We start from the raw sequence: 25,009 nt of genomic DNA, 5'->3' as shown, positions 1-25,009 counted from the left end.
CATGATTTATTATACTGTTCATGTTGTCAGGTTTAGAACGATTTTTTCCAAGATGTTAAATTGGTTGGTAAAAGCAGTAGCACAGCCAAACCATCAATTATAATATTGTGGGCAGTGATGTTGTTGCCTGGGCTTGGATTCAAACGACATTTTTCCATAGCTTTCACTCAATCCTGGATTCGATACACATCATTTTTAACAATAAAATGCAGGTAATAGTTTGTTCCCCATCACACATCAAAACAATTTGGTGAGTTAAGTCCTACAGACTAAACTCTAAATTCACAACACAGTTTCTTGTGAAGAACAAAAACTTGTACTGTTGTTTACAGGCAGGTGTGTACCTGTACTGCTGTTAATAGACAGGTGTGTACGTGTACTGCTGTTTACAGACAGGTGTGTCCTTGTACTGATGTTTACAGATCGGTGTGTACTTGTACTGATGTTTACAGACAGGTCTGTGCTTGTACTGCTGTTAATAGACAGGTGTGTACTGGTATTTCTGTTAATAGACAGGTGTGTACTGGTACTGCTGTTAATAGACAGGTGTGTACTGGTACTGCTGTTAATAGACAGGTGTGTACTGGTATTTCTGTTAATAGACAGGTGTGTACTGGTATTTCTGTTAATAGACAGGTGTGTACTGGTACTGCTGTTAATAGACAGGTGTGTACTGGTATTTCTGTTAATAGACAGGTGTGTACTGGTATTTCTGTTAATAGACAGGTGTGTACTGGTACTGCTGTTAATAGACAGGTGTGCACTGGTGCTGCTGTTCACAGACAGGCTTAATCAGCCCTGCATTGGCATGACTGGCCTCTCACTAGACGCTCTTTCTGTGAATCACATTATGAATTCTTAGTGGAATTACAGAATAAAAACTCCATCTGTTCGTAATAACTTGTAATTTCTGTTTTGATTGCTTTTGATGAGAATCCGTGCTTGGAGATCCGTCTGACTGCACGGTCCGATTGTTCTGTTTGGAGATGTTTTTCTTCCATTAATCCTATACGAAAATAAATGAACAAAAAACTTCCCAAGAGGCAAATTCAAAGTGTCAAAAACTGGAAAGCGCTGCATGTATACTCAGTGGAAAAGCATGAAGAGCGAAAAAATGTTCTTGCACTGTCTTTTTTAAGACAGTGAAATAGGACTGCAAATGAGACACCAACATGCTCAAGGTCTGGTGAGAAAGGGGGTGGGGCTGGAGATGAGGGGTGGGGCTAGGAGAGTGGGGTGGGGATGGAGCTGGTTAGAGGGGGTGGGGCTGGAGAGAGGCTGGAGAGAGGGGGCAGGGCAGGAGGGCTCTCTTGCAGTCAATTGGCTGTCTTAGTATTCTTCTCCATGTAGAGACAACCATCATAGGACAAGTTTCAGAGGGATTTCACATGTCCTGAAACAAATCAGCTTTTCAGTTCCTACCTACCACCCCTTTGCCCCATGAGAGGCTTTCTTTAAAAAAAATTTTTAAAACAGAATACCTACATCTTTTGTTTGGATTTCATAGGAGACATTTTACATTCTGAGCTAAATGTACTTCTACTTCAGGCTGTGTACATTTAACCGGCCCCCCTTGAAACAAGGAAAATTTGTGAAGCCTCCCCCTTCCCTGAAACAAGAATCTAGATTTTGAGTAGATGTCATTTTAAGTCAGTGTGTGAGGAGGGTTCAGCTTACAGCTTCAGATGTGCCCGTATAAATGCTGGAGAAAGCCCATGCAACTTGGTCATTAAAAGGCAGAGCCAGTGTCAGCCTGTCTGTCTGTCTGTACCACGAAATAGCGATTAGATCAAATCCTTTCCCGAAACCCAGCGAGATATGCAATCGCTTACAAAACTTTCACCATCACTTCCCAACTTTTGGAAGGGCAAACCCTTCACAAGTTTTTTTTTTCTCCCACGCTATTAACTGTAGTCATTAAAAACAACAAACGTGACGAGGCCTTTCCTGTTTATTCCACGGTGGGCCATCTGAAGACTTAATGGACTGAAGTGCTGAGGAGACATGGCTGCTCGTTGTAGTTTATCCACAGCAGATGTCCTCGGGGCTTGCTGTGCAGAACTACACGCACACCTTCACAGGCTCACCTGCTTCGGGGTGCGCGGACATCGTCTTTAACTACCACAGCCTAACGGGAGGGACAGACTACCTGATGACAAAGCCTGGAGGTGTGGTTGTGTGTGGGGTTACATTATTTTGATGGCTTATTAGGGGTCAGAAGTTAGCAGATGCAGATGCTGAGGTGACAGTTAATTTGCCTGCCATCTGTTTGGAGGATAGGAACCAGGCATTGTAATTAAGCACTTTATGGCGTGCGTTGGCAGGTCCAGTGCTTCATTGGGGTGGGGGGGGTGAAAAATTGCCAGAGTTTGCAGATTTGCTGAGGGTTGGGACTGAGTGGGACTTGGGCTGGGGGAGGGCAGGGCAGCGAGGGTGGGGGGGGGGACTGAATTGTGGCTATCAGCATAATTCCTTCAAAATTGAACACTTTCAGCTCCTTTCTCTGTTTTATTACTCTGTACTGAACTGGCTGCCAAATAGGCTAAATCCGCTCAATTGATCTGTTGGTGGGGAGGGATGGGGGGGGGGGGCACCGGAGCACCCCAGGGGTTTGTATGAGCTCTTCCAAACCCGCTGTGATCTAACAGAAAGGTATACAGCTCAATCCCAAAGCATGCTACACTAACTAACCTGCCGTTCTTTTACCCTGGATGTACTAAGCTGTAAAGTAGGCTATCCATTACATTTATTTGGCAGACGCTTTTATTCAAAGCGACATACTGTCCGCTTTCCTTGCTTTGTAACTGATACATCCTTGCTTTGTTATTGATGTAAACATTGGAACTACAAGTCTTAGCCTACTTCAAAAGAAGTAACATTTCTACAAGGGGAGTAGGCCTGGGCTGGCATGAGGAAGAGGATGGGGGGAGGGAGGATTAGTAATATGCCTTAGTGCAAAAGCAATTTGACTTGGTTCAATTTTACTGAGAAACTGTGAAATCTACTTTTTAAAAACCCCCTATTGCTCCTAGTGCATCCGAGAGTGCTCTCCCCCCCCTTTAATTCAGAGGCATAACTGGATAATTCCACTTATCCTCATTTTTTAATCTGAGACCGATTTCAGTCCCCCACAGGAAACAGAAGGGCCGATGACTGCTCCTGTTGTCGCAGAGGTTTACAAGTGTTATCTAAGCACGCTCAGCTTTGGCGCGGCCAATTATAGTCAGAAACATTTTTGGCGCTTTGTGAATTTTGTGGACACTGCTGAGGCGGCCAGCTCCTTTGCTCAGGAACTCTGGCAGTGAATTCGGTCATGACTGATATTTACAGGAATGACAGAGAGACACGGACCCTTACTTTCAGCTAGTCTCTCTTGCGCTTTGTGGCGTATTATTGAGGTGTGGGGGAAAAAAAAGGGGGTTTTCAAGCCAGAATGCAAACAGCAGCCATCTCGAAATCTGACAACAGAGATCAGGCCCACCTGGGTCCTTGGATTCCTCTATTAATGTTTGCACATTAATAATTTAATGAACACTCTCAGAAAATTAGAAATGTAATTAGAATCGTGTCACTGAAGGGGCTCGGCCCAGCAGACAATCAGCCAGCGGGAACTGTTGGAGGTTTTCAAAAGAACTGAGGAGGAATCAACACCTGTCTCCCGGAACAGAGCTCTAGCCGCCATCGGCTGGCTCTTCTTCCAATTACAGAACATCACAACCAATTTGCTTTGAAAGAGCCCGGCGATATTAATGAATGTTTATAAATAAACCGCACGGTACCGTGTAATTCCGGCCTGAGGAATGAGCAGAATTCTCTGCGGCCATTTTAAATGGCTTCTGTTTTGGATACTTGCACCCCTGCAGCCGGCTAAATTAACTGTGGTATGCATAACAAATATGCAAGAAGCAGTGCACACACACATATGAATGTCATCGCAACAGTAGGATTCCACCCCCCTACAGGGAAATCTGATTTCTTTGTGATCAATGGTGACCTCTGTGTGTCCACGTGCTTAAACCTTCAAACTGCCTCTTGCAAAAATAAACTATGGTTAGGACCTGTCATGCAATGCAGAAGTGCGTGCTGGGAAGTGACTGATGTCCACACTCCCAACTTCAGAGAAAAAGCCTTAACTGAATGTCGAGAAAACTGAAAATGGATTGTGGGTCAAGTCTGCGAGTCAGAGAGCAAAGGCTAATTCTGGCCTTCCGTGAACTGCGATCTGTAAATATCAATTCTTCAGGGGAAACGAGTCAACATAATGCGTGGGAATTCTGTGTTTAATGCAATCCCTTGAAAAAAAAAACGTTAGAGCAATTTTATGTCTACACGAGCTTTAGTGTAGGAGGGGCGTGAGGCTCTTAATTAAGGCTATGTTACCAGAGTACTGAGTGCCCATGTTTAGCATTTTAAGCTCTATTCACCACTCCTAGTGGATGGCCTATGGTCTGTATCTATTAAGGCTCTGTTCCAGTGTATGGATGGGCCCCATGGTCTGGCATCTGTTAAGGCTCTGTTCCAGTGAGTGGATGGGCCCTATGGTCTGTATCTATTAAGGCTCTGTTCCAGTGTATGGATGGGCCCCATGGTCTGGTATCTGTTAAGGCTCTGTTCCAGAGTGTGGATGGGCCCCATGGTCTAGTATCTGTTAAGGCTCTGTTCCAGTGTGTGGATGGGCCCTATGGTCTGTATCTATTAAGGCTCTGTTCCAGTGCCTGGATGGACACCATGGTCTGTTCCAGTGTTGTGGATGAGCCCTACGGTCTGGCACCGTATCCAGACTGTGCCAGTGCCAATGCCAGTGCCAGCCGCGGTTGGCAGCCCCGCTGGGTAAGACAGCCGGGGATGATCCCGTCTCATCGCTCACCAGCGACCCGCGCAGTTCTCTCGGACCCGTGCGGTCCGCATGAACCGATTTCCTCTGACCCGCGTCTATGCGAGCCTCAGCTCGCCAACCGGGCAAGAGCGCGCGCTCTTCCCGCCGAACCGCCAGCGTTCTGCAGACCGCCGCTACGGTCACCGCAAAGCCAGGCGGTTAGCGCGAGGCAGGGGGGAGGGGATCAGACGCTTAGAGGAGGCAAAGTACTCGCGCAGCGACCCGCTGCTGGCAGACCCCTTCCGGGTCTAAATGCAAGCAGACCCGACGGCTGCAGCCGACAGCGGTCCAATGGGCAACTGCATGCTGGGATTAATGCTTCTTGCGCTGGTAGTTTATAGCAAAAGAAAATCATACATGAACAGTATAAAGGGTTCTGCAGAGACTCCTTTCCTTAGGCCACTTCAGACCTGGGTCAAATTATAGATGTGAATGACTAAATGACTGTGAATGTGAACTAAAAAAAAAAAAAAGATCATGGCAGATCCCTGTGACTTTTAAACTAATCATGTTTACTAATCAAAATTATTTTTCAGTAACCAGCAGAAAAAAATTAGCAAATGCTTGACTGACATCAGCCCTGAACTGAATCTTTACTTGTTCAGAGACCATAGCCATTTTAATTAATTAATCCTTCAATCAATCACCAATTTCCACAACAAGTATTTTCATCCTTGAGGATGGGCAAAATACAATCAATTTTTTTAAAATTCAAAACGTATAAAAGAATTGGAGTATAAAACACACCAGATATGAGTCGAGGTAATTTCTGGATTAATGGAACCGATTCCCCTGATTGAATTGGCCGTGCCGGGAAATCCGAAATTGAAGCAGAGAAATGAGAGCTGAGCAGGAACCGGGATTAATGAGACAGGAGGGGGACACCCGTGTGATGAGCTGAATAATAGATTCCCCTTCCATTCCTGCAGTCCATTAAGGCCCGAATTGCATTTTCAAGGCTGCCACCCCATTTATTTTTGAGAGGGCTGGTCTAAACAAAGTTTAGAGAAGATCAGAACCCAGGTAAGGTTCGATTCACGCGACGACAGAAATTTGCCAAATTAAAAACGACACCTGCAGTCACGGCAAGGTTACCACGGAGTCATGTGCACCGACTGCTCTACCCTCAGTGATTGCTCCATCTATCCTACTCCACCTAGGCATCTAACCCTGGCAGATCATAAAACACAGCCATTCCCCCCTAAAGTCCCCAAGCAGACCACTTTACAGTGTATCTACGCTGAATCATTAAAAATCGTTAAATTATTAAAACAATCCCGTCTGGAGATTTACAGGCAAACCAACAGAGAGCACGGAGAGAACGTAAATCTGCAAGCCGCTCCAGCTCTGTCACTCCATTGCCAGTTGTGCCGTAAAGGTCAAAGTTCACAAAACTCTGCACCTACTGTCTTGGAATTTGTTTTAGCAGTCTGTGAACCAGATTCTTTTTCTTTTTTTTTTTTTTCAAGTGCAGCCTGTGGACATGTCTTGATGGAATGGTATTCCGTGCTCTAACTCAAACTTGAATGCCATGAGAATTTACAGTGATGTCAAGTGACAGAAGTCGGGGGAAAGGGGACAGCATAAACCTTTTAAAAACTCCATTATGAGTGTCAGGCAAACACCTGCCAATCTAATGAAACGCACAGAAGTTAGGGAGGCAAAGTGATGGTGTGGCATCGGACATAAATATCATGGACTGCACTGAAGTACAATCATAGCGCGCTAGCGCTCTATGATCAGTAACGTTTCTGGTTGGCCTTAGTCCACAGACTCCACACATTTTGGAAAAACATAGAAGTAGCTCTGCTGATTGAAGAAAACTGGCAAGTTGGACCACGTCCTTCTGCGATGCTCAGATCCAAAGGAGAACTACGTAGAGTGTTTTGGCAAGAGATTCAAAGATGGATTTGAATGTTGATGATTTAACGAGATCTGCACGCAGAATCGAATGCTTGCTGTTCAGCACACCACGTTACATATTCACTTGGTAGGTGCTTTTATCCAAAGGGACCTACATGGGAACAACAGCAGAACATGGCTGCAAATGACCAGGGCAATCCCACACAAATGAAGTATGATTGAAAATAACAAAAATGCACTGGGTGGCAGAGACCACTGTCGGCATTAAAACTTTGAGGCCAGCTGGGCAGTGATGTCGCCATGGCGAGGGGGCATGCAGAGAGGAGTTAAGGGTCAGTGGAGGGGGGAGGGGGCGGGGCCAGATCTGTCAGATGAGGCCGTGTCTGATCTGTCGCCATAGCGCCAGCTGCCTAGGAGACCGGACCCAGAGCCCGTGCCTTTGGCCGAGGCTCTGAGTCACCGCCTGGCGGAGAGCGGCCCCGTCTGTCGCTCGGGGCGACGCGCCGCCGGGCCGCAATCGCCACCGGCTCACGTTCCGCCTGGCGACCGCCCCCCATTTCCCACTGCCTGCAACGCTGACACCTGCTGGTGAAGCAACGTCACTGCAGCGCTGCAGGGTTGAATCAGACCCTCGGCTCAAATTTTGGAATACGTGCCGGTTTTTGTGGAACCTTTTCCGCCAGCCGCCATTCTTGGCGTCTGGTCTCTTTAAATAATGACATAAGCACTTGAGTGCTGAACGCCGTCAATAACAAACCAATAACAAAGACACTCTGGCCCTCCAGGACTAGTGTTTCAGACACCTACATCCCTGCAGTTTTACATTAGACCAGGGCTCCAAACCCTGGTCCTAGGGAACTCTATTGATTCTCCTGTTCAACATAAAATCGGCAACCAGTTGAGACCGAAGAAGCTGGGTGAGGGGAGTTAAATGTTAAATGAAATGCAGAACAACAAGGAAACCCAGGAAAACACACAGCTCTCTCGGTCCAGGGTTAGAGATCAATGTCTTAGGCCTCACAACAGAAGCCTTTAAGGGTTCACGTCATGGCAATAAGTGGTGGGACTTTAAAAACTCTGATAAACTTCTTAGTCACCTTTAGTGACCGGAATCATTGTTTCTGTTCATTCCAACATGGACTGCATGTCAAAAATCAGTGGGAAATTGGGACAAAAATAGGAAACTGTTGAATATTTAAAATTAAGTGATAAAAATGCTAATTAAGTGATGAATATGCAATAACTCTTATGCCGTTACTTATGCTGGAAACTCAAGCTAATTTCCCTCCGTGGTGGCTGTTTTAATTAAGGTTGAGTAAAACCCTCGGCGACCAATTCAATAGAAGGTCATAATTGCAGGAATTATACCATCCCACCAGACCGATTCAGCAGCCTATTTTGGGCCTTCCGATGTTTTGATAAATGCTGGACCAACCAGGGCAGCCCTTTATGACAATTATACTGCACAAGAACATTTTCCCCCACTTTAATGGCTTCATCTAGACCAGATTCATTTCTTGTCTAGCAACCCATTATTTAAAATGAAGCTAAATATTATTACTTTAATGTTATTTAGAAATGAGACTGTTTGGCGAGCATTGAGAAAGTGCTGTACGTGTTTGTTCTGGAAGTTTCATGCTAAACATTAACTCCTGACTACCCATCTCAAAACCGGAGAGTGGTTAGCTAATGACATACAAAACCACCGGTAGGTCTGCAGAAAGGTTGAAGCAGATTGCAAGATGGAGAAAATGACAGCATATTAAGCACTCAGCATATTCACTGACAGTAATCAAACATGTTCAGCTGCCTTGACCCTCCATTTCAGTGTTTCTTCCACTCGCGAGTTTTTCTACTACACTCACTGGGTGTACTGTTTTCCTGCAAAGAGTTTTTGTGACAGGGACTCTGTAAAATGCACTATCATTATAATTATAATTGAATTTAAAATGGCATTGCATTTAAAAAAAACATTATAAGTTCATATTTGAACATATGTTTGGCATGGGGGGTGGATCACATCGCAGCCAATGCACTTGTTAAATACAGCGGGGGTCATCATCTTGGGAAGCTTAGGAAAGCGTTCATAAATATTATGAAACTGCGCAGAAATGCGCGCGCCACACGGGGTATAGCGGCGTCCCGCGCAAAAAAAAAAAAAAACGCCTAGCGGCTTTTGAGACTATAAGATGAATTGGATACGTCCAGGGCCTCTCCCAGTGGCTGTGTCTAATTAGCGGGTAACAAGCTCCATATGGGCAGCTAATTAGAACACAGTGGCTGCGGAAGACTGTCTGCCATGGGAGGAGGCGAACGGGGGGGGGGGGGCTGACATTTCCATCCCATTTCCGGCTCAATCAGGCACAGGCGACCGCTTGAGAAATTTACCAACTCCGGTGCCGCCGATCGCTTCCTCCCTGAAGCCCGACGCTCAGCGCAGATACATCCGTCTCAGACTTTTGTTTGCGCCCCTATTCATTGATCTGTTTGTTTATTTTCTTCCTTATGACATTTTACCCCAGGGGGCAGCTGAGATTTAGGATCGGTTTTGCAAAAAAAATGACAGCCAAGAGGGCAGCGAAACAGACCATGGGCCAAATCCGAAAGGAAGCAAAACAAATAAATTATAAACACTGACCCGTGAACGGCCCCCAACAGCACATCACAGAAAGCAGGGTGCACTGCATCATGGGAACAATTCAGTAAACTGCAGCTATGACACAATCTCTATTTCTCATGAGTATATGTTCCTTCAGAGATGACAGGACACATTACAACAGGAGAAAAACCTGCATCATAAAAAAAGTCTCTTTCTGCCACGGTTCAGTAATTTTCTATTTTTTTATTTCTTTGTCAGAACTAAGACGAAGTAATACAGAAGAAGCAGGAAGTGGACATGGGCTGGAGTACAGACACAAGACACAGCAGGATATGGGAGTGGCCTGGACTACAGATACAACTGCAAGTGGGGCATGGCCTGGACTACACACACACAACAGGCAGTGGGGCATGGCCTGGACTACAAATGCACACAACAGGAAGTGGGGCGTGACCTGGACTACAAATGCACACAACAGGAAGTGGGGCGTGGCCTGGACTACACACGTACACAACAGGAAGTGGGGCGTGGCCTGGACAAAAGGACACAGCGGGAAGTGAGTGCGGCTCAGACTACAAACAGTAGGAAGTGGGCGGGGCTTGGTGCTCTGGACACTACTTGTCTCTTTCTTCAGCACATGCCACATAAACACACTCACACGCGTGTGCCTGCTCACACAAACACACCGGTCATTCTGAGCCCAACCTGGGTTCCAGGGTGACTCATCTGGACAGAACGACTGATTTGTGGAGGGTCGACACCCACCCAGGAACATTGGGGGAAACGGCTGCGTCCCATACAGTTTTAAGGGGACACCAACTGCTGCTGCTCCACCAGTCCCACGGAAGCCAAAACCGCCCCCTCTCCCTCCCCCTCCCCGTTCCACGGTCATGCTCCACGGCCCTTCGCCCTCTCCAAAATCGTTTGTGGTGTTCCTCTGTACCCGTCAATCACCACCGAGAGAAGGGGGCTGTGGTAAGAGACTCCTCTGTGAACACCCTCTGGATGTATCCGTGTAGATCGCACTGCTGTTTGGCCGGGTCTAGACGCAGTGGCAATTAGAGTTAGAGCTAGGGTTATTTATTGGTCTGTTAGTAATGTGAACTTGTCAGGGAATCACATGATAATTGTAAACGAGTAATGAATCAAGTGGGCTACATCAACAGGGAATTAGATTAAACGAGCCCATTTTACTTTCCTCCTTAAAATGCCTACAAACCTCTTCTCCCCTCTCTCCTTCCTCGAGGTGGGGGGGGGGGAGGGTTGAGAGTTATTGGTTCTTTAGTTTTTCTTTTATCAAATGCAGATGTCTGAAGTATATTATAAGCAATTTTCCAACTGGTTGTTGTGGTCTTGAAAAATTAAAACAACTAGGCTGGATTTGGTACTTCACGTTCACTAAAAACCTTGGAATAAAAATTCAATACATTGCAAGTTGAAAAATTTAGGTGTGATCTTGCGACAAAAACTGAGTTTGTAATAACGCAGGCAGGAACAGATCCAGGATTGTTATTTTTTTGTGGGAGTTTTCACACAAAATATTCTCCTCCCACGCAAGCAAACACAGTGACAATGATGTTTCATCAGGTTTGTTCGAACACAATGTGAATTCAACACGGCTGAATAAACTGTCCAAAACTATTCTCAGTAGATCCATAAGAGATATTAAAAGAAAACACGTCTTGGTTTGTTTTTCTGAATTAGGAGCTGAAGTCCAAAGGAGCAGTAAAGCCGTGACTATCAATCTCAATTTCAGAGACTTCACCTGAGGCTATATTACTGCTGACTTCACTCCTTCCAACTGTCAGTCATTCTTCACATTCTCTGAAAAACTCTGGAGTTTAAACTCCAAAAACCTTCTAGAGTTTTCCGTTTCTTTTTTCATTCCTGATTGCATCACTGTAATAATTCTATTATTTTGTGAAAGGTAAAAAGCCAATGTGTGCTTCTAACCCTATTTAAGTGAAATGAGTTTAAACTACTGACCTTGTGGATTAATAATGTGTAGCTTAAGCAGGCTGGATAGTAGTTTATAGCTGCAGTAACATCCTTTGTGAAGAGGTCACAGTGACCTTCATTATCTTTCGCTGCCATTTTATAAAGCCATCACTGAAAACTACAGCGGGGCAAAGGTGGGTGGAAGTGATTACATAAAACTTATGGCTGTAACACTGTAGCTTTTATGTATATCATAGGAGTCATTTAATTTTGAATAATTACACATTGCAGTACTGGGCTATAGAGTTTTAATCTGACGAACCGTTGTAACGGCAGGTGAAGATTTTGTGAAATATGTGGGAGAGATCAACAGACAGACGTTTAACGTTGTCATAACGACCGCGTCAGCAATAATGTGCAGTGTTCCGGTAATTCCAGCCGCCTAAAGTGGCTGCATTGTAAATGTCAAGGAAGATGAAAAACTACCAACCATTATCGCAGCACGGCCAAGACTGTAAGCTGAATCTGCCTATTCATTCCGGATAGACTTTTTCAAAAACAAACTTCTAAAGTTCGTTTTTTAAAACTGCGGAGAAGGGGAAAGTGTGAATCTTTTTTGATTTCCCTTCCGTCTCAGCTGCAGATTACGGCTTTTTTCCCCATGAAGGATAATTACAATGATGAACTATAAATCGCTTGTTAGCATCCACATCAGAGAATCGCAGTTTTATTGTTGTATGCACCTGTCAATCAACACAAGGTACATACAGTGCACAGCTGCGAGTGCTTTAGACACATTCTTCTTGTGGAGACAAGTTCTAAAAATCATTCTGAGAAATCCAAACAACTGCTAACTTTATCATTATAGATTATATTTAAAGTTATTGTTGCGCAGACACACCAATTCATTTTAACTTATTTTTTAAAATATTTTTGTAGTTAATATTTTGAGATCAGTTGTGACTCTCTAGGTCTAGGGCAAGCCATCCCTGCTTCAATGCACTGTTAATGTCGAAATATATTTATTTCTTGGGAACAAAAAAAAGAAACGTATCACAGGATGTTACACAATTAAAAGGATTACAATAACAGAACAGTCATTTCCCCAAACACAAGATCTGATCACGGAGTAGAGCAAGTACGATTGCGTCAGTGCCTGGTCTTTAGAACCCCTCCTAGTTCACCAGAACTGCGGCATGACTGTGTAACAGTCTCTCCTAGTTATCAGTAATAAAGGCGAAATCTGGAAAAGAGTCTCCTTTTTAATGCGAGTAAGAGCGTTCCAGCGGTCCAATTACGTGTTCCGAAGAGCGGGGCCAGGTCCTCGTTTACGGTTTCGAGGAGCGAGAGATTCCCTCCGCGCCGAAATAAATTGGCTTCGGAGAAAAGAGAGAGAAAGCAGGTGTACGTGGTCGGGTTGTCCCGCGGACGCTGCGCGGGGCAGCGGTGATAGGGTGGAGGTGGGGGGGGGGGCTGAAGGCCACAGAGGAGGGTGTGGGGGGTCAGGGGATTTTCAGACAGCTGGAACAAAAAGAGATTTAATTGGACCCCAAAGCAGATGGGAACAGACAGAGATCAGACATGATAGGACACAAGCCTTGTGGGGGGGGGGGCTCAATTTTGGCCCTAACAAAGTCATCCTGTGATCTGGGACTTTACGTACAGACACACGCGCGCACACACGTCTCATCCACGGAACATTCTAGAAGAGTAAATGAGAATCTGTGTCTCGACTGTTCACCCCAATGGAAATTACACCCACACGCTGTATACCTCCTTATTTTACACCCCCAAATCAACAAGAGCGTGGGCCTTCCAGAAACCAGTCAGGCCAAAAAACATCTTCAGCCTCTATTACAGTCTTCACCTCTCAAAGAGGAGTCTGTGTCTTTAGCACGACAAGCACAGCCCACAGGCCCTTTAGCAACGGGAATAATAACTATAACACGCGACAAATCACTCGCTAACCTCCATTCAGGGGGACTCTTATTATTACACACCTTTCAATCATCCTGGCTAACATTTCATTGCAATCAATTAGCCAACTCCTATCCAGAGTGGCTTTGAGAATGTTAGTGCCAGTCTCAGGAATAGAGTATGATATCACCTAGGCACAGAAGACCCATTTAGAATCAATGCACAAAGAAACGCCACTCAAAGGAACGCAGGCACGCACATCAGTGTTTGTTTGGATGTGTTTTATGGTTGGAGATGTGTTCTGCAAGCTACTCAAGAGAGATCCAGATAGTGCTCACCATTATCGTTTCAGCTCATCTTTATAGCAATTGTCACAGTGCAGACTCTTTCATTGATTTCAATGGTAACATTTTTTATTTTTATTTCATATAGTTATTGTTATAGCTTTCACTCCCTGTGGAAAATGGCCTTAGAATGTACTAAATACTGATGTGTACTGAATACTGTAGTGGTTGGAATAGGATTGGTGTGTGTATAAACTGTTAAAAGACCAGAATATCGCCAATATACATACGAAAGCTATAGGTCGCCTTGCACATTTTCTTGCCACCCCCCCGCGCCCCGCGCCAATCATAACGGGTCAGAAGTGTGCACATTTGTGGACAGACATAATGTGCACATCACCCTCCCCTCCCCCTCCAACACAAAAATCTGCATCTCTGAGACAAAAGAAACATGTCTGCCATACAGTCCTTTCCGCTGTTAATGTGATCCTCTCCGAGGTAGGGAACAGTTTAAATAAATAAATAAATAAATAAATAACAAAAAAAAACCTGTCTTACAGGAAGACAGGGAGCACCCGCCATTTTACTCATGACGTTACCATGGTAACAGATGCCTTACAGTGAATTTTACACCTGAATCCCCCTCCCTTCCACTCCCCTCCCCATAGCTTTGTATTGGCTGGTACTACACCCCTGTTCTAGATGTCTACAACGACATCACACCCAAGGGGGGCTATCTATGTTTTACTACTAGATAGAATGTAGAGTTGGAGTTGAATTGTAATTGCACTTGTTAACTTTGTATTGTTACTACGGTCAGAAATAAAGATTTATCTTTTCCAGTGTGTTTAAAAGTCTGAGCGCTTGTCTTTCCCAACTGCTTTGCTGACTGTGAATCACATTTATGACATTCTTTATCTCTGAGGCCTTTTCATTTTTTTTTTTCTAAATAGATCCACGCTGACAGTTCCCATTAGTGTGTCTCAATGCTCAAGTCTCAGATGAAAAATTAAAAGATTATATAACTTCATTGAAACAGAAATGATATTGCATACAGTATGCTGTGGTATTATGAACAATTTTCAAACTACATCTTTACCAGACATTTACAAATGTGTTAGAGGGCTAATTACCAGCAATGATGATTGCCTGCACATGTGAACTAGTAGTAGTACATCCCCTTTGGCTTTGGGGCCAACTAGAAGACTTTTTTTCTTGTCTTCATTTAGGTTTTAAAAAACATTGTTCATCCATTGATTAATTGCACACATACATGTAGTCAGGGAGCATAAGGCATTAGAATCATTTGGTTCAACAAAAATGTATAAAAGTGTATCACCAGCATAGCTGTGGAAATTAACATTATGTTCTCTGAAGACATTACGCAAGGGAAGCACGACAAAAAGCTATTTGTGACTATTAAAATTGATAAAGGAACAACCCCATCATTACCAGAAAGCTGATAAAGTAACAACCCTAACTGAGAATGAGTATGAAATCCTCCTGCGAACAGCTAAAGACAGATGTCCCATTATCACCACCTGCGACAAGTGAGGGAGACTAAGGATCACAATAGACATTCACAAAACAGGTTAGCAGAAACGATGGGATATCAAGGTTCCACGTAATGCCACAAAAGGTGGAGCTACAACCAGCTGTCAATCATCGACTTGTCTTCGGCAAATCAAAAGGTTTTACTCTCCTCAGCAACGCGCAACGATTGGTTGAAAAAATCAGTGAGTCGGTGATGGCAGACGCTAGCTGAGCCTCAGTCTCCCGGCACTGGTAATCAGACGCCCACGAGCGCGCGGTAGGCTTATCGCTGCCGCTGCACGCCCGTCTCCTGTCCTCCGCAGCCAGGTGTTTGTGACACAGTGTATACTTTTGTAATTAGCGTCGCGGGTGCTCGGTATATTTCAGGGTCCTGCTCCAGGATTGACGGCGCAGAGAGCGTGTCGAGTCTGCGCTGAGCTAACGCACAGGCAGGCGTTTCCCACGACGTCCTCAGACAGACAGACGCGATGCTCGATCCAGACGAGATTAAGGGTACCGAGAGAGAAAACAAAGACCAAACAAGACAGGCAGTAGAAAAAATAAAAATAGAAAGGAAAAAAAATTTAGAAATCAGGCGACACTACAGACAGCCAATACCCAAGGAAGGCTTTACCCAGAAGATTTTAATCTGAAGATTAATATGCCTGTTACAGCATTATTGGCTTACGAAGACACTTTGTTTAGTTTGTGTAATGATCAATTTTTGTTTGTATCAATACTGGTGTTAATCAGCTGTTATTGCATCCAGTGTCCTGCCAAGTTACTCTGGATGAAAAGCAATCTGCTAAAGAACTCAATACAAGAGAAACACTCCATAAAAAATAAAATAATAAGAAGAAACTAAAGCTTTTTCAAGGGCGGCTAAACTTTCCCCAGTTTACTGACGGTTTTCCAGAGATCCTTCAACAGTCCATGTCCAAGAGTCCTGGGGGAGAAGCACGGACATGACCAAAGGGAAACCTAGACACCCTGGAGGCCTTTTGAAAGAACGTGCCTCTTCTCCACTGTGGCACTACAACAGGGCCTCAGCTGAAAGTACACCTCTCTTCTCTGTCCAAAATTATAGCTGACCTCTTTTTTTTTTTTTTTTTACAAAAAGAACACCGAAACACACTGTTCATCACTCATACACGCATACAGCAGAGAGAGAGAGAGAGTGAGAAAGTATGACTAATTGTGTAAACTAATTGCCACCATTCATCACGGTGGAGAAACACCACCAAAGATTATTTTTGAGGGTAACCGCAGCAACAAATCACTCAGTCCACTTTAATCTGTTAAAGCCCCACCCCTACAGGGAGCCCTCTCCAATCAGCACGCCCTAGCAGACCCGACTAGCGCCGAGACGACACGTGCACTCATTTTCTCATTAATCCGGTAGCCCACTTGACTGCATGGTTCTTTATTAACTTTGACACCGAAGTTCCTCATAATTATATAAAGCGAGAACAGGAGGATTAATCAGCCCTGGGGTCATGCAAAAAAATAAAAAATATGACGCAGGACACATTTCCATTTCGAAAGCAAGTCAGACAACAGCTCGCATCTCAGCAGGTGAAAACTTCCATCGGAGAAGCCATTTCTATCATTCTTCCTTTTTCAATTTTCTTTCCATCTTTCCTTTTCGCTACTTTTCTCCTTGATTTTTTTCTCTGCTCATTGTCTTCCTAGTTCATTTATCGAAGAAAAACACAATAGCACACCAACATGTTGCTAAAGGCGAGCATCTAATGCATTTTACATTGTGTGCGAAGTCCATGAGGCGAATTCTGAAACTCAGACCCAAGGTGAGCTTTGATAAGAGTCTGCTAATGCTAAACAGAGGATATAATAGCTACAGTACAAAGTCAAACTAACAAATAATTCTCAACAATGAATCACTGAGACGGGATTCTCTCGTACGAGAGGACACCTTTTCAGCCAGGATGTGCGTACAGAGGAATTATATTCATCAGGAGGGAGAGTAGACGCACACAAATCTCTGTCACAATACATCAATGTCAGATGTGGCTTCTTTCGCATGCTGTCTCAATGGATTTTCTGGAAAGAAACAACAAACGAAGATGCCATGCATACTTTCATATTTACAAATAAGGCAAAACAATTGAACTTCCTGATCAAGGACTTTCGGCCATTGGCCAAACTACACCGTCTAATCTCTGGAGGTGTATATTGTGTTTTATGTGAGACATACAGCACAATATACCTATTTTTGTTAAATCCACAATTTAGAGGTAGGTTTAGATTCAGACTAAATGCTAATACTTTGTTTGTCCTTAAAGGTTACCTCTAAAACATGTATATTTTTCATGAATAGCGTCTGATTTGATTTCACTGAAAAGATACAGTGATGTACAGGAGTTATGTGCAAGCAGATCTGTGTCCTTCTCCACAATTAGCAGCTATAATTAGGAGAGTCACATCTGCCGCGTAAGGTGCTCACCTGCTCCCCCACAGAAACACTTCATTTCATCTCCCCAGTGCTTTGATTATCTCATATTTACATATCATTTCGGTGGAATTTGCGAAGACTACTCCTGGGTTCAAATCAACATTTGTCCTTGAATTTGACTTCAGATTAAACGCAAACATATCTTTTTTTTCCTTGTGTAAACAGAATTTGGCAATTTCATTTTGGTGATTTGTGACCTCACCAACTCTTGAATTTAATTTTAGTCATCCATTGTAGCTGGAATTTTTCTACAACACAAATACGTATTGGAAATAATTTTGTAGTTGTATGTAGTTGAAACCCTTTAGAGGCTAAATCCGAAAACACTTCTGAAACGATCCCTGAATTTTTTTATAAAACAACCAGAAAATAAACACTCAGATAAGGCAACAAACTCAAAGACACCTCTACACTAGCATCAAGAGCCCCTCCACTCAAAAACAGTTTTTTTATGGATAACAATGTATAAGTGAAAGCATGTCTTTCACTATACAGATCCCATTCGTCCACTGTAGATGGAAAGCTTCTCCGTACTTTTCAGAAATCCGAGTTGGAAACCTGCACGTATGAACAAAATTTGTGACATCACAAATGTGTCAAACCTGTGAAGGTCCACAATACAAAGATATGCAAATTACAGGAGAGCGATGTAGGAAACTGAAACCTTACACAAAAAGCTGACTAGTTACTGACATTGTTGTTACAGTTACAGTGCTTGTAGTTTAAAAGGATGACACTGCAAAGAAATGGATGATGTTTCTGTCCAACCCTCAATGAATTTATCCTATGAACAATTATTGTTCATCTAGCCAACGCCGATATACCAGACGTCATAGGAAGCCATTTTAGTTGTCCAAAAAAGTATTAGCACTAAAGTATTAAAACAAGTCAGAGACATACTGCTGCTTTGGTCAGCATAATGCACCATTATGAAGAACCTAGACTATGAAACAATTGTATAATTGCTAATTGCTATATAATTGCTTCCTCAATATGTGGAAAGTAGTTTGGCGCAGCACAGAAATACTGAAACTAGTCCCCATCGGAATTAACAATTTGCTCCGTTTTTAAGTTAATTTGGTAATAACTACACCAGCCATGCTTTCTGTGATAATAGGCTGGATTTTCTGAAAATTAAAATATGCCTGAGCTGTATTTAATGGCTTCAGTGCATAACGGCTTTCCTCGTTGAATGCTAAACAGGGTGGGAAAATGTCAAAATGTACCGGGAGTTGGACAGAAACATTTTCGATTTTGGAATTTTTATAGGTTATGTTGATAGCAAAAAAATGAAAATTGACAGTCCTGGAGGAACGCGGCGTCTGCAATTTAACCCCAATCCTGGAAGGGGTGCTGTGTCTGCAGGCTTCTGTGGTTCCCAGTCAATCAGTAGCCAGCATAAGCCTCGATAACCAGGAGCGTGGACTCTTATCTTATTCCACACATATGTCCAAGAATAACCGGAACAGATGAAAGCGTGTGCGATTTCTCCCCCCTGTAGCCCCCTGTGGTCGAAAGGCCACTAAGAGAGATGGTGAGCTCTTACTCAAAACGGCCTGTCACTGTGCCCGTTTTCACCACCACCACCATCTCAGTGGTAGGCCTTCTTCTTTGTGCAAACAACTCATCTCCACCCCAGCACTGAACCATCCGGCCGGTGGGGAGAGGGAGAGGGAAGAATCCCATTACTGTAGCCCAGCAGGGAGGGAGGTGGGATTTTGAGGCAGGGGTGGGGTGGGGGGGGATAAAAACAACAATTCCGTTCTCTAAAAGCAAATCTCTCGTCGCTAATTATCCCAGGACGCGGTGTCGGAGGTTAACATCGCCGCTTCGGCGTTCGCTGCGAGCCGGAACATTCCGTGCGAGGGGGGAGGACGAGGGCGATGTGACCGCCGCCGCCGCCTCCCTCTCCTGTGGGGACGCAGAGTTTAGGCTGGGTGGAAAAACACAGCGAGCAGGAGGGCGGGAGATTACCCTGAGGACAGCGCGCGGGCCGCTAGCGATGCCTTCTCACACGACCGCAGGCAGAGAGGGGTCGTCGCTCGGGGCACGGACCACAGCGGCCTCCGGGCTCCAGGGGAACCGTAAAAACCCGCCTCGGTATCCGGCCTGCGGTACTGCAGCCTCTGCGGACGGACACCGCAGCCGCTCTCACTGCACTGCATCCCCACTCAAGGGGCTCGAGGGGCTTTCACAACGACCGCTTTGATTCAGCTTTTAAGCGCCGAGCAAGAACAAACAGCAACAGATCCCGCTGTTCTCCGGGACCAATGGTTGGCCTGGTAACTGCTGCAGATTTTAGCCCGGTTGCCTTGACTCGAACGGGAGCGATTAGAACAGGGCAGCATCAATGTTTTAGTTGATGCTCATTAGACGGTCCCCATTTTTCTTTTTTAAATCACATTTCTAATAGCTGGAAATAGCCATTTTCTTTAATAAGTAAAAACACAAAGATGAACCTCATAAAAGCAAGGCGTCGACGAAGCCAGAATGACAGGTCACGGCAACGATTTGTCCTCGATTCGTCCTTCGTTGCAGAACTCCACCCCCTCACATCCCCTCACATCCTCGCGACAACACGACAGGCCCCAAAAAACAAAAAAAAGCAAAAGGACCGTGTTCCAAAACGGCAAGCCTCTGCACGTCTGCCGATTCCCGGTGCAAACGCAAACCAGGTTTGCCACATACAAGGCGAAACAATCAACCCCTGCTGAGGGTCGCAGAGAAAACAACACGTCTCTGCCGTCATTCTGCAATCAGACTGGGAACCGGCAATGCCCATCCAATCCCTTTATTTCCAATACCTGTAGGCACAAAGCAATTTTCATCCTCCGGGTGTGAAAAGAACGATCCAAATTTAGCCAAACAATTTAGCCCGGCTTCTGAAGACTGGCAGTTAGGTTTTAAACGTAGGAAAAAGCAGAGAGGCATGCGAGAGGCTGCAATTTGTCCCTGTGGTAGGTAACAGGAAGAGCAATATAAAATATGAGATTTGTAAAGAAGAAAATAGAAACAACTCCAAAAGAGATTTTGCAATCACTGATCATTTTTCCTTTTGAGTTACCTGTTGTTGTCAAGTTGTTCTTGACATCGGTGTTTATAACACGGCTGCTGAAGAACAATCACAGAAATAAAGAGACATCTTTAGTCGTAAACGCTATCAAGAAACTTATGAAATGCTATGATTTCTGAAAATCTACGAAAACACGCTTTCAGATCTAACATGGTAGTGGCAAAACCATGAGACGTAACAGACTAAGGGGTGTATACGAAAATGTGTGGGTGAAGGAGGCCAGTGTGAAGGAAAGACAGTCAAGCAGTTGGTGGCAAAGTCAGGGTTGGAACCCACAACATCTCAGGCAAAGGGATCATCTCAACCTCAAGGCACAGTACAGGTACATTTTTCTTCTTCAGGGAACAAATTTTCCAAATGTACTCTGAAAGTACAATAATGTTCTATTTGGGGACTAACAAGTAGATTTTACAAGCAAAAAAAGGTAAAAAATGAATTATGCGCTGCTGGCTAAGGGAACAATTTTATGTATCCGACAGGGTACAACCCCAGTGAAAAGCATTTGTACCTTTATAGGCCCTTTTATCATGCCTTTATTTTCTGAGAGCGTGAGCACCCTTACTGACAGAGCCCATCAGGAGGGGCCTCTCCCTGCAAAACTGGAACCCAGAACTCGACCATGCAGGGTGCTGAGAGACAGGGACTGCAGGCTACCGTTTCACCTTAAAAACAAGCATCAGCTTCAGACCCGAGGTACCAGATGAGGTGAGTTAGGTTACATAACACTTTAATTCATCAATTAACTGCCAAGTCAATGGGGGGAGGGGGGGAGGGGGTGATTGTAGACCTGGGGGGCACCAACTATCATGGACGCAATGCATTTTTAAAATATCTTTTGCCCTCAGGCGGCTGGCACCCTAGGTGTTCGTTCATGTCACCTACGCAGGGCTCAAATTGCAGGTGGTGATTTAATTCAAGTCAGTTCAAACCACAGACATAACCGGTTCTTTGCAGGTTTGTTCATTTTAAAAACATCCACTGCCATCACGCTGTTTTCTGATGCCGTCACCCCAATTAATAAAAGCCACACGCTCCTTGATCTCAAACAGTGGGACTCCTAATTAAAACTTCTAAATTAAAGAAAGATTGCTTTGTCATTAAAGGGAAGCTGTAAATGAATTCAATTAGCAAATTGCTCCATGGTTAAATTAATTTTTCAGACCCACACATTTAATGGTAGTAATCTCGCGAATTAAATTTAAAATTAAAAAATGTTTATCCGAGCAGGAAACGCAAGAGACTTTCCACCCCCTATTATCACAGCACGTGCACGCAAAGCTTTAGCTTTGTCCTACACTGACACTTGTGCATGCAAGCACGCATGCACGGCAAGAACACAGACATGCATGCACTCACTGTTTGTTCCTCCACATATTGACTTTTATATCAGGCCATAGTAAAAAATAAAAAAATAAAAATTTTAAATTCACCAGCGATAGTCTGCAGTTGTGACTCAAGACTTAGACCGTTGACAGAATTTCAACAGAAACTAGTTATTGTTTCCTCTCTTGAAAACTTAAAAAAAAAAAAAAAACATGGGCACCAAAAACATTCAGTTGTCAACAAACTTTTGGATACAGCCGTACAACCGCATTAGCAGAGAGACACACTACAATAATCGCCAATGCTATTTTTAAATGTAATCAAGAATATTAATAATTTCTTCTTTAGAGAGGAGAAATGGTTTCTTACATGTCTTTCTTAATTATATCAAGCATCAGATTACACACCTGCCACTCAAAAAGCATTTTTTATTCGAGTTGCCACGAATATTTAATTTAATTATGATTAAGGCAAGACAAACTGAAGTGCTTTCAAGAAGGCCTTTGATTAGCTCGGCACCCTTTTTGACGAGCATCGTCGGATTTGATAAATAAATAATAAACTTCGTTAAATGTTAATGCCCATTTCCAGCAAATAAATAAACAAATACATCAATCACATTTTGGTGGGAGAAACTACCCACATTAATCTGCAGAGCATTCCGTGCCTTATTTTCCACTGATATGTGCACCGACGTCACCAAGTAGCATAGAAGTAAACCTACTGTTACTGTTGACTCTAAATAATGACATATTACGAAACAAAAGCTTAAAACCACAACAGGATTCTAAACTATGGCTAAAATATGTTAAAACATTTTCATGACATTTCTTCACTAAGCTAGGTTGTTAACATAACATTAAACTGTTTATGAGTGCGTGTTTGACATTTCTCATCGGAAAATATTTTTTTGAATTCAAACCAACGCAACTCACTACCCGATGCAAAACAATCCGATACCCTCTATAAGAAATGTGCTAAAGACCATCAAACATGTACTAACAACATCACCACAATTTCAGTAACTCACATTTTGTTGACTTTGATTTAAAATTCGAACTTTCTACCGCATTGCAATGGCTATCGGTTGAACATTGGCTGACCCTTTCACATGGTGTATCACCTTGCTTCAAATTGCTCACCTTTTTCAGCTGGGAGGAGGGTTGTTCATTGGGTGGTGTATGGGGTGACAGGGGAGCTGATCCTGAAGCTGATGAGGAATATGTTGGGACTGGCACGAGGGGAAATGATTTAGTAGCCTACAATAGCTTGCTAAAAGGCCTGTATAGATTACATTTCCGCTAAAAGAGCGAAATATGGAAACAGAATTTTCTATGTGAAGATATTAAGGAAGCTAGCAAGCGTATTTCACTACTGGAATTAGCTAACATGTTAATGTGCACCACTCGCGGACTAATAAACACCTTTCTGTGTGGAAAACAAAAATCAAATCGGGAATGATTTCACTTCAGGAGCAAACACGTGGGCACTTGGTATTCTCGAAATTCCCAGACTATGCATTGCCGCCAGAGGTTTGAGAGTTCAAGGATAATTTACCCATCACCATTTAATTTAAATAGAGGTGAATAATGCAGAGACTGTTTATTTGATAACTTTGAAAAAACAAGTAAAGCAGAATGAACCGTTAGGTTCGTTGGTATATTATAGACCTAATCAAAATCAATGCTCTACATTGAAGGTCATGGGTTCAAATCTCGGCTTGTGGCCTTTCTGTGTGGAGTTTGCATGTTCTCCGTGTGGGTTTCCTCCCACAGTCCAAACACATGCAGCAAGGCTAATTGGAGACTCTAAATTGCCCATAGGTATGAGTGCGTGAGTGAATGGTGTGTGTGCCTTGCGATAGATTGGTGGCCTGTACAGGCATGCCCAATTCACACAGGGATAGGCTCCAGCACCCCCCGCCACCCTGCTCAGGATAAGCGGGTATAGACAATGGATACTTGATCTCCCAGTAATCACAGTGTATTGCCCTCCAAAGGATAAACTGTGAGTGGAATTAGCCTGCTTGTTGCACATGCTAATTCTGCTTTCAGAGTAGAGTGCACGAGACAGGAAATATAGAACAAAAACCTTTTTTTTTTTTTAAATGAAAAGGTAGTTATCTACTTTTATCCCTCTATGGAACGTTGTCTCTTTGGACCGTATCCACAGATTGCGATGCTACAAGAACCTCTGGGAATGAAACTGAACTGCAGTAGCACGTCTCCAGGGTGTTCGTTCCCCGGCGAGGCCTGTTCATATTACACACCGCGATCCTCGTCTGTCTTCATTCAGCAGAGAGGCAGAAAGTAGGCATAGGCACTTTCTAAAATGTAGAGTCAGCTTCGGGGCGCGACTCTCTTTGGCCCCTAACAGAGTTTTGGACAGCAGACGGTGAGATGAAAATTCAGATGTTTCTTTGGTGCGCGTGTGTGTTGAACGTGGTTACGTGGGTTTGAGGTGTGTGCGTGGGTGTGTATGCATTGCATGGTTGCGCATGTGTGCGTGTGTGTGTGTGTGTGTGTGTGTTGAACGTGGTTACACAGGTCTGGGGTGTGTGTGAGTATATATGTGTTATATGAGTGTGTGTGTCTTTTATATTTGAAATTGTGAACTAAGGACGTCTGATATTTGCTGAAGAAGTAGAGTGGCCTTACACTGAAGTAGACACTGTGCGCAATCTTTTATTCTAAAACTTTATTCAAATTCCAGTAATTTTATTAAATATATATATAAATATATAAATATATATATATATATATATATATATATATATATATATATATTTCACATTGGAGCAATAAATGTCTTGGCACTCAGAAAATAAAAGATTACTTCAGCTTTGAGGAGAGCCGCCATTTGGCCACGCTACTGGAGAGGAGAACTGAGAGCTCTGAGAATGGAGATGAAAAAACCCCACTAGTCTTTCAGTGGCAGGCGGGTGTCCTTCCCGCCATTGTGTTTCGAGAAGGCTGCATCAATTCATCACTCGCGAGAAAGGACCGTCGTTTCATGCGGCGCTAAAAGCATTCACAGTGGTCAATTTATTTATTTATCGGCCGCCGCCCCCTCCCGAATCCATCGCATTGACGGCACACCGTCGCCGGTTTTCTTTCTCCGAGTTTTGTGT

General features: G+C 43.8%; 1 protein-coding gene and 1 long non-coding RNA gene across 12 annotated transcripts in view; one reads left to right on the top strand and one right to left on the bottom strand.

Moving 5' to 3' along the window:
* LOC135259862 (protein shisa-like-1a) overlaps nucleotides 1–14,331 on the top strand; it is a 44,819-nt gene extending 30,488 nt beyond the window's left edge. Inside the window, exon 5 of the mRNA XM_064344724.1 lies at nucleotides 9,597–14,331. Coding sequence (XP_064200794.1) covers nucleotide 9,597 — 1 coding nt within the window. The 3' untranslated portion in view covers nucleotides 9,598–14,331. The remainder of the gene's footprint in view (nucleotides 1–9,596) is intronic.
* Nucleotides 1–23,018, bottom strand: part of LOC135259863 (uncharacterized) — a 131,798-nt gene extending 108,780 nt beyond the window's left edge. For all 11 annotated transcript variants that reach the window (XR_010331409.1, XR_010331413.1, XR_010331407.1 and 8 more), the window contains exon 1: nucleotides 22,910–23,018. This is a non-coding gene — a long non-coding RNA (uncharacterized LOC135259863). The remainder of the gene's footprint in view (nucleotides 1–22,909) is intronic.
* Nucleotides 23,019–25,009: the final 1,991 nt, after the last annotated feature.

Source organism: Anguilla rostrata, chromosome 7 (genome assembly GCF_018555375.3).
Source record: "Anguilla rostrata isolate EN2019 chromosome 7, ASM1855537v3, whole genome shotgun sequence".
Lineage (NCBI taxonomy): Eukaryota > Metazoa > Chordata > Actinopteri > Anguilliformes > Anguillidae > Anguilla > Anguilla rostrata.
The sequence above is the reverse complement of the archived record's forward strand: the minus strand, read 5'-3'. Positions and strand labels throughout refer to the sequence as shown.